Genomic DNA, 10896 nt, shown 5'->3' with positions numbered 1-10896 from the left:
AAAAACACTCTTCAAAAACACATTTGAAAAAAAAATCTTGAATAAGTATTAAAAAATGTTGAACAAGAATTTGAAAAATGTTGAACAAGTATTTATAAAATATTGAATAAGTATTAAAAATGTTGAACAAGTATTTGAAAAATGTTGAATAGGTATTAAAAATGTTGAACAAGTATATGAAAAATGTTGAACGAGTATTTATAAAATGTTGAACAAGAATTGATAAATGTTCAACAACTATTTGAAAATGATGAATAAATATTAAAAAGTTGAACAAATATTTGAAAAATATTGAATAGGTATAAAAAAATGTGGAACAAGTATTTGAAAATTTTGAATAAGTATTAAAAATGTTGAACAAGTATTTAATTTTTTTGAATAACTATTAAAATGTTGAACAAGTATTTGGAAGGTGTTGAAAAAACATTCGGACAATGTTGAACGTGTATACAAAAAATGTTGATCACTTGTTACAATTTTTTTAGTCATGTAAATGTAGAGTGAAAACAAAAACAAACATATTAGAACACACAATAAAAAAATGAAGAAGAAAAAGAAAACCAAAAAAAATGGAGAAAAAGGAAACGAACAAGAATGAAACAAATCTGATATGAGAAGAAAGAAGAAAGAATGCAAAAAACGGAGAAGAAAAGACAAATGAAACAAAAGAAAAATAAAGAAAAAAATGTTGAATAAGTTTCAAATAATGTTGAGCGAGTATTTGAAAAGCGTTGAACGAGTATTTGAAAAGTGTTGAACAAGTGTTAAAATGTGGAACGAGTATTTGAAAAGTGTCGAATAAGTGTTCGGATAATGAAAAATATGAAGAAAAACGGAGAGGAAAAAATGAAGAAACAAAAGCAAAGAAATGAAAAAAAATGGAGAAGAAAAAAAGAAAACGAAAAAAGAGAGGAGAAAACCGGCACATTATGCTCCAAGTGGGTCGTGCCCTAGCTATCATCACGAACTCCTGGCCTGGCGCGGTGGCTAGTGCGCTAGGTTTGTTCGTGCGCGACCTTGGTACTTCCCTTTTTTCGTTCTATTTTTCTGCGCGAACATTGGCCAGCCCAGTAAACGATCACCCGCGAGACTAGTCTGTACGATCGCTTAATGTGATAAATAGCTCTCACGGGGGGACCCACCCTCAAAGGCGTCAACGTAGTTTGGTCATGTGGAGCCCTAAAGGGCCCATGGGTACATTACCTCTGTCCCACTAGATAAATTTAAGACAAGCTTTCTGGGATGGGGGAGATAAATTTAAAGTTTTCGTCTTTCGTTGGTTGGCCTAGCTAAATGAATGGTTTAATAAATAAATAGTGTGAGTACAAACGTATCTAGAACATCCCATTTATGAATTTTGCATTGATTGACAGTAGGATATGGAACCCCCGTACCACAATCACATTTGGGCCATGATATTGAGTATTGGAGTTGATATTATTTGGGGAGTAGTCATACGCCCTAGAGACTTCAATAAATAATTCGAAATTTGAGAAAGTAGAAGTAAAATATGTAATGCAACAATTATTAATTGACATATCAAATCAAGTATTTCCTTTATATTTTTTTTGTCAATCTAAGAGAAAAATGCGTAATAGGTTCCGAACAAAATTCAAAAAATAAGTGTTAGTTCAAACAAATCTATATCCCATGATAGATGCAATAATTGTATAAACATAGCATGTGTATTTTAGTATTTATTTATCTGATATGTACCATAATATTTTGTTTTTTTTTCTGGAGTAAGTTAGCCAATAAATTCGCCAGTTTTTCGATAAGAAAAAATATACCCGCCTCCTTGCTCTGACGGAGTTAGCTCTCAACGTTTGTCGCGAACTTAATGGTGAATCGTAGCCCCGACATCAATTTAGTGGGGTCTCCGTCTTATTTCATTTAGCCACGATTTTGTGAAATGTATAATAACACATAGTAAAAATATATGATTATCTTTGAACATATATGGTGTTTTATGTATTGAGAGTACTTTACCTTGTGATGATAATTATCTACTTTGGCAGTCTAACTTGATCATGGCTCACGAGTACATGACCACCGTTGATTAAACCAAAATGTTTAAATGTATATACATTTAGGTGATCTCTATTAATAGTTCTGCAATAAAAAATGTATTCAGCAAAAAAATAAATGTTTTTCCTTATGTAGAATTGTCGGATATTAGTACATGTCTTTCATTAGAGTGAGTAGCCTAATTGGACGAGGAAAACTAAGTTTCAACGGGCTACACCACTATACACAAACAATTAGGCACAGAGAAATGGTGACTCAGATGTACTCAAGTCTCTCACTTATCACCAATAAAATCGTTGGACTTTATTAATTTTGAGATGAACAATATATTTACTGTCAAGAAGATCTTAAGAGGTTAGATAGAATGTATGCCACCGTTTGCACTCCCTTGCAAATATTGCTAAACTACAAGGATCTCAAGGCTACTGAGACTATTGGAAGGATCATGTCTCATGAGATGAGTATCAAGTATAAGGATTAACTCCATTGTTAATCACCTCATCACAATAGAATTAGAGCTTACAAGACGACAAATGACTCTCACAAGATATCATGTGAAGACCCCCCCTAAGGAAGTCACAACTGATGAACTTAGTCTCATGGTTCAAAACTTCAACAAGATGTACTCCAATAACAAATTCAAAGTTAATGACCACAAGTACTCTAGGTTAAGAAATGAGGGTACAACATCCCGCCTTAGAGATAGACATTGTCACCACTGTGCATGATCCGGACACTTTGTCATCAATTGTTCCGAACCACCAAGGATAAAGATTTCAGCACGAGCAATGTGTGTTAACAAGGGAAAATATGTGCTAATACATGAACTAATTTTTAGTGTGTAGTTCTGCTTTAGGTTTGAGCCATGATGTACACAGTTACTTGCATATGGTGACATGCACCCTGTGTGCCTCGTATCCATTTTCAAGACACCATGTTGAAGATGACGGCGAGAAACCTGAGCTGTGCATGCACAAAATGGCACAAGAATCGAATCAAAACCGTTTCAAAAATGAACTTTCAGGCATAAAAGTAGACATTTTCATCTCATCTAATAGCTGTGTAGGAGCACTTAGTTACAGGGAGAGAGATATCCAAATGAAATAGAAGGAACATAGTGGGAAGCTTAGTGCTCAGGAACAGTTAATCTCTCCTTTGCTTTGAGTCCAGATCACAAGGTTGTCACTAATGGAGTTTAGATCCAACTCGATCAAGCAAACATGCATGTTAGGCTGACGACATCATAAACCAAGTACCACAGGCGGCTGGCATAAAAAACACATGATTGGCTGGCAATAATATGTACATACTACGGTAACAACAAAACAAGGGTGGAAAGGAAACATCATCATTTATATCCATGAACGAGAGAAGAGATAGATTTCTTTTCGTCCTTCAACTGTTCGTTGAGTTCAAGTTTCACCACACAAATAAAAAATTCACCAAGGTGGCTACAGTTAACGCCCTGACGAAGATGATGGTCGCTGCCGGGTCTCATTTACTGTCTCCCCGCCCAAGCGATTCCTCTAGTCGTGCCATCGGTGACGCATGTCCTGCAGCTACATCTCCATCTGATGATCCGCAAAAAGAAGTGACATCTCCATCCAAGGTTCAGCAACACGGCACAGGCTGCAAGGCTCCAGAACATTCAACTTGACCGTGGGGGCAGTTATCAACTCGATGTATGGTTGGACAGCCAAGACCGCTCTCTGGGCTTCCACGAGCACCTCTTTGCGCATCAGCAGGCACTTGCCAGATTTGTTAACATCACACCTAGGCACGCCATAAGTGGTGTCTAATGCGAGACGCTCAAGGGATGTCGCAGACCGGAGGATCACGTTAACTCGACCAGACTTTTGGCTGAGCGGAAATTGATGACCTGGATGCTCTTTAGTCTGTCGTGACGGTGATCATGTGTCATCCTCAGATCCGAGGGGTCTACGAAAACAGAGGCACAATTCCACTAGCATGCACATAAGATGAAGGTCTCCAATGAAGGAGCAGCATAGAGCCATAGAGAAACGAAACCAGAGTAAAAGGATGGAAAAGTCTTAAACTGAGATGGACTGTGGAGGGTTGTTCACATTCCTTTTTTCCTTATGAATGAGAATAACAAGGGATGGATGTGATGTTTTTCTTTTGCATCGAGGGATGGATGCGATTGAGGGGAGGGGGGTTAGACGTGCCAACGTCCATCCCCAACTCCAAGTTAATAGTAGAGAGTTATATAACATGCAAAAGACAAGCACATAAACACGTAGGCACACACGAATACTTAGTTTCTTTTTAGGGGTACACGAATACTTAGTTACAAATGCACATTTGGTGATATTCCTTTTCAAATGATACCTACAATAACCTCTTTAATTAGTTAATGAAAGAATAAAGACATGCCCTATAGGTGCCTGTGAACACCCCTACAAACGACAATAATACCTGTGGCGGGTCTGCCGCCCTAACCACCTAAGATTAAGAGCATCCTCTTAGCACTGAAACTCCTTGTCTCACTGCCGCCTAAATATCTAGGCATTTGTAAGACCTTGAAATATAGAACATGGCTAAACAATCTTGTCTTCTTTATCCCTTCCATTGTAGAAAAAAGACTTGGAAGAGCTAAATCATCACATGAACCAGCGCAAGTCCAAGTCCTAGTCCGAGTTAACTTGGTCAGGTGACACAAGAGCAGAACACCCTTCTTCATTAGTGATAGGATAGTAAGCTACAAAGGGAAAAAATTGAAAAAAGAAAGTTGTGTAAGATTCTGAAAGTATACATGCATTTAATAGTTCAATATACATTTCTTACATAATGGAAGACACCCCTGTGCTAAGAATTTTAAGGCGAGACCATGCCAACAATAGCATGCATTACCTCAGTCCAAAGCAATGCCAGGTGCTAACAGGAAAATCAAACATTGATGCCATGGCATAAAATAGAACCCGTTGACCTAAAAACAACTCAAAAATCATAACATGTATACGTTCTTTTTATATTGCGATATGCAAATCATTGGGTGGATGTAACATATATTGCACAATGGATATAGGCGAATCTACAGAAAATGGGTGCAAATAACTTGAGATTCATAAATAACAGTCCACATCAAAGTTAGATGTGACTTGGTTGGAAAAACAGAGAGTTATACCTCCTTCAACAACTTCTCGGCGATCGGATAAATTTACAGTTAACTGTTTTGTTCTCCAGACATGGTTGGCCGTGTGAAATACTCGGACCTACGGAATCAATGCGACTATTTATTAGTGCTAATATTTTACAAAGCATTATTTGTTTGATGAAGAATGGAAGATAGGCGAGCAAAGCATGTTTGTATCGACTTACAAAAACATCCACTTTAGCATTAATGTCATTTCCTCTATCAAAAGTGCCCATGCATATGCCCAACAACTTGTTTTCCAACTGAAAGTAGCAGCACGAAAGCAAGAGGTTATAAGAACAAAAACCAAAGATAACGGAAAATCTAATGTATATTTTCAGTTTTATTTAAAAGGTAATAAAATCATAATGTACCTCAATTGTGGTGGAAATACGTTCTCCATCAATGCATTCAATAATATCACCAACTCGGATTCCAACTTTCTCAGCATGAGATCCTATTGACACCTAAGATTTCATTGGCAATATTTAATCAGTTAATAAGATGCATGAGAAGGGAATGACAAAAACATAATTGAAGTTATTATCCTAAGGGAACTAAACAAAATGATTCCGCAGATTTTCCACAGAGAGGAGACATAGCCAAGGACACCTTGGCTGGTCGCTACGTTCGCAGTGAGGGCTTGGCAGGCCCTCCCCTCCAACTGGGACGACACTTTATCGTACCTGCAGGGGAGGACACAAGTGTTCGTTGGTTCGGGTGGGGGCTTTTCCTTTTTGACCACCGCTAGGATTAAATAGCAGCTGAGCTCGAGATAAGGACATCAAGGCCAGCTGCGACGTCGCCGGTGAGGGCTGTCCTAACCTATAGGTGTTCCCAAATATAACTGCAAGTCAAAAAGTAAGCAAACATAAACAGTTGTATACCTCTTTAACAACAAGACCATCATCAATGTTTAGCTTGCGCCATATATACTCAGCATGGATGGGATCTAAAAACTTCAGGGCCTCACACTGCAATCCAAGGTGGGGCCGAGGGATGCACCTACAGAATCGTAACACAAAATTTAGTTCTGGACATCGAAATATGATTGCTTTGATTAAAGGTAATTTAAGTTAACAAAAACAAAACATTCAATGAAACTTTATTTATGCGCTATGTACTAATTAATTCACTCGGGACCATCCCAATAATTAATACACCCACCCACCCCCCCCCCCAAATAAAGGTAATGTCGTGAATAATCTTACAATGTTACAATGTTGTTCCCTGCTGCTCCTATGCATCTAGCACTTCAAAGTTCCACCCGTTGTATAGTGTCACTTATAAACTATTTTGTAAAATAATCACATAAATTTATTTAACATTACAAACATAGAGCATGACAACAATCACATTATGAACAATCAAAACATAGATTTTATCTCTATAGATGAGGTCATACCTATAGTCCAACTACAAACAACAAATAGCAAAAAGGACAAAGAATGCATCAGCAAGCATTGCTATGAAACCGAGGGAGAATGCGTACCCGAAATTCCTCCACAAATACATGCAGTTGTTCAAAATGGAAGAAGGAACAAAGGACCCACTTTCAGAACAGTTGATCATCCCCACAACCTTTCCATCAAAGTCAATGACCGGCTCTCCATCATCATCACACTAAAACATATGTATATAATTTTTTGTTATAATAGACAAAATGGTCTGAACGAATAACAACATATAGAAGGTCAAAATTACATATAACTCAACCTTAGGAAATTGTGCATATAGAGTAGAATCTCAAGCTTACCCTAGGTATGTACACACCCTTTCCCCTCCACATTCTCTGCCTCTCTTCAGTCTCCTCGTCCTGTACATATGCTTCATATTAATAAATACTCCCCCCCGTTCCATAATATAGTGTGTATAATATATTTTTTCAAAAGTCAAACTGTACAAACTTTGACCATGTTTATAGACAAAAATATATACATTTGAAATACCAAATGCATATCACTGGATACATCATCAGTTATATTTTCATGTTATATATGTTGGGGTCTAACCCTAGCTAGCTCGAACTAGTTTTCAGAGACGGAGATAGACGAAGCAAGGAACGGAGATAGATCGTTTTTCTGGCAACAAACCACGGCGCCGAACGCCCTTTTTCTCTGTTATATATATAGCTGGCCAAACCAGATCATATCTGGACTCCTAACCATCTACGCATAACAACTTGGACTAACAAACCAAATCACGGCCTGCTTTGTAGCACACGGGACGCAGCGCCCAAGCTTCCTTTCGTACGCACGCACGTAGAGCACCCAGGGACTCTGCTCGCCTACGCCGTCCTCTATTACGCATTCTGACGCATCGAGTCGCGATTACTGCTAACTGACTACGACTCGATCATGAGCACAGACTCGACACGCACCCAACGCACGCACACACGCATGCTCGCCACGGCTTCAGGCATGACCAGCACGCACGCACACACTGGTCACCACCACCGCCGTGTCTTATTCCTAACAATCTCCCCCTAAGACATGACCTACAGTAAGGTCGGCTCGTCGTCGATGTCGGCGAGGAGCGCCTTCTCCTTCTTCGGCTGCCGGCAGTCGCGGGAGAAGTGGCCACGAACGCCACAGTTGTAGCACTTCCCGCGCCGCCGTCTCGTGCCCGAAGCCACGCTGCTCGCACCGTCGTCGTGGTCGAGGTTGCCGCCGCGCTGACGCTGACGTGCCTCCCATTGGGCCGCGGTGAACATCAGCTGATCGCCGCCTCGTCCGCCATTGTCCTGCGTGCGCCGACGTAAGCGCTCGTCAAACGCCTTGAGCCTGCTCAACGCCTCCTCGAACGCCATCGTCTCCACGTTGCAGAACTGCTCGATCCCGGCCACCGCGGCATACAACCGATCAGGCACCGTGTCGAGCAGTTTTTTCACCATGGCAGCGTCGCCGAGTGTCGAGCCGAGGCCAGCATACCTTGCTGCCATGCCGCCGGTCTTGCCGGCGTACGCGTCCAGCGCCTCCCCCTCCTCCATGCGCAGCTTGTCGAACTCGCCACGGAGAGTGGAGAGCCGCGCCGCCTGGACCCGATCGGCGCCGACGAACCTCGTCTTCAAGCTGGCCCACACCTCAGCCGCCGTCTTTTTCGTCGATACCTGCATCAACAAGTCTTCGGAGAGCGCACCGAACAGCACCGCCCTCGCCGTCTTGTTCTTCCCGGCGTCGACCGCCGCGCCGCTCGCCGGCGACACCACTTCCCAGAGGTTCTGGGCGTCGAGGATGGCTTCGGCCTTGATCGGCACACCGTGTAGTTGTCCGGTGTGAGAATCGGCATCGCCATGGACACCGTGCTCCCCCGGGCGCCGTGCGGGACGATCGCCATGGCCACGAGCACAGGAACAAACGAGGCTCTGTATACCAATTGTTGGGGTCTAACCCTAGCTAGCTCGAACTAGTTTTCAGAGATGGAGGTAGACGAAGCAAGAAACGGAGATAGATTGTTTTTCTGGCAACAAACCACGGCGCCGAACGCCCTTTTTCTCTGTTATATATATAGCTGGCCAAACCAGATCGTATCTGGACTCCTAACCATCTACGCATAACAACCTGGACTAACAAACCAAATCACGGCCGGCTTTGTAGCACACGGGACGCAGCGCCCAAGCTTCCTTTCGTACGCACGCACGTACGAGCGCCCAGGGAGTCTGCTCGCCTACGCCGTCCTCTACTACGCGTTCTGACGCGTCCAGCCGCGACTGCTGCTAACTGACTACGACTCGATCATGAACACAGACTCGACACGCACGCAACGCACGCACACACGCACGCTCGCCACGGCTTCAGGCATGACCAGCACGCACGCACACACTGGTCACCACCACCGCCGTGTCTTATTCCTAACAATATATGTTTGGAATTGTATACGTAAGTAGTTTTCTCTGTAAATTTGGTTAAAGTTTGTTTAATTTGACTTCTAAAAAAAATCATATGCACTATATTATAAAACGTAGGGAGTAGTAAAAAGGAAAAGAAAAGGAGTGTAGGATCTCACAAAGTGACGATAAAATATATTTTATACATACCTCATATTTTTCATTGGGATAAAAGTACATGTTGTGGTGGTGTCCCTCTCCTAGTTCCGCCTCGTCTAGTTTAACCTTGCCATGGGTTATCCTGAGATTTAAATTTTCTTCTCTTCCGAGCCGCAAAGCCTTCTGACCCATGTTAACTGTGTCAGCAAAAGAGGTTAGTTGAACACGTCGATCCACTGCAACCTTAAAGAAAGCTACGTCGTAATGCTCCTGGTGATAGAGCAGGCGGCCTTCCGCAGTGGTGTCATCGTGCAAGTGAACAGTAACCTAAAACAAAACACACCATAAAGTAAGGCGGGCACTGGTAAATTAGAGCAAATAGCATAAAACTACTATAATTCGTGTTAGGGTTTCAAAAAACTACCAGATTTTCTGACTAATAACTGCTAGAATAGGCTTTGTCTGTTTCAAAAAAACCAAATGGATGGGTGTTTTACAATTGATCGCGATTATAACAGGTCAGCATGATAGTTAATTTTGCGGTTGCTTGATCGGTGCTACTCACTTGAGCACCGGGATGATACAGGTGCCGGTCTTTGAGCATCCAGTAGTCTTTGGGCAGCGGCTTCTTGGCACGGATCAGATGCGCGGATGTCAAAACAATGCCGGTTCCGCTCCCCTCGTCCCAATCGATCCAGAGACCGGCGGATCGCGTGAGCGGCTGGCGGCCTGCAAGTTCTTGTGTGAGCATGCATACATGTAGGAGCATGATGGTCCGATGGGCGTGCACGTACCGACAGAGGAGGAGAGGCGGATGAGGGATCTGGCGGCCGGGAGCACGGCCTTCCTCCCGGCGTCGGGGACGGAGACGAGCGGCCTTTCAAAGTATTGGCACGTCGGCAGCAGCTTGTTCACGCGATCTGCAGTAGGATCAGAATGAGAAAAGAGAGAGAGAGAGAAAAGACTCACCAGAACCAGCAGAGAGAGAGAGAGAGAGAGAGAGAGAGAGAGAGAGAGAGAGAGAGAGAGATGACCTCGTTTTTCAGAGAATTTGGCTTTGGCGAGCTTGCAGGCGGCGAATATATGCTGGTTGGCACGCCTGTCTTTTACCCCGTCGGGAACGTAGGGCTCGCGGAGCGGAGACGAAATCTCCAACTCCTCGTCGCCGTCGCCGTCGCCGTCTTGCTCCGTCGCCAGAGTTGTTTTCATCTTCTTGGGCTCCCTGCCTTCCTCGTCTTCTTCCACGTGATCGTCCCCGCGGGTTGTCTTGGATCGCAGCTCCAATGATCTGGTCTCCGCCGCCATTATGCAGTAGTCGCCCGCCGCCAAGACGGTTCTCGATTCGATTAGGTCAACAGGCAACAGGTAGGTGTATATCAGGGAATTATTCTCCTACTACTAGTTAAGAAGAGTAATAATCGGGGATTCATTATTTTGGATCTGGGCCGAGATTTTTGTGCTTGCGATCAACAACAAAGCTAAGCGAAGCAGTTCCTTTTTCTTTTGGCATCACTACGCATCGTTTTGCTTCCTATCGGACCAGTGGAAGACAGTTGGATCAAGTGCACGGAGGCCATCTGATCTAGTAGTCAGCACAAAATTCTCGGCCCAGATCCGAAATATTTTGTGGTTCGGTGAGATCAACCATAAAATTTCATATTTAAATATTTTAAAAAATTCTAAAATTATATGACAATATACATGCGGGACATGTCTACAACTCCGAAAA

At 42.6% G+C, this 10896-nt stretch overlaps 1 protein-coding gene across 2 annotated transcripts; it reads right to left on the bottom strand.

Annotated features, from left to right (window-relative positions):
* Positions 1-4286: 4286 nt before the first annotated feature.
* Positions 4287-10690, bottom strand: LOC123124094 (uncharacterized). 2 transcript variants are annotated; one of them, XM_044544793.1, is made up of 12 exons: positions 10202-10690; positions 9962-10087; positions 9733-9896; positions 9219-9494; positions 6939-6998; positions 6675-6805; positions 6070-6187; positions 5557-5649; positions 5368-5445; positions 5174-5261; positions 4900-4975; positions 4287-4747 (listed from the first exon to the last, which is right to left on the bottom strand). In XM_044544793.1, exons 1-12 carry the CDS (start codon positions 10470-10472, stop codon positions 4729-4731), a joined length of 1500 nt encoding a protein of 499 aa, XP_044400728.1. In that variant the 5' UTR covers positions 10473-10690; the 3' UTR covers positions 4287-4728. The 2 variants fall into 2 exon arrangements, with proteins under 2 accessions (XP_044400728.1, XP_044400729.1); XM_044544794.1 differs by lacking the exon at positions 4900-4975.
* Positions 10691-10896: the final 206 nt, after the last annotated feature.

This window comes from Triticum aestivum, chromosome 5D (genome assembly GCF_018294505.1).
Source record: "Triticum aestivum cultivar Chinese Spring chromosome 5D, IWGSC CS RefSeq v2.1, whole genome shotgun sequence".
NCBI lineage: Eukaryota > Viridiplantae > Streptophyta > Magnoliopsida > Poales > Poaceae > Triticum > Triticum aestivum.
Note: the sequence above shows the minus strand (reverse complement) of the source record. Positions and strands in the feature narration are given on the sequence as shown.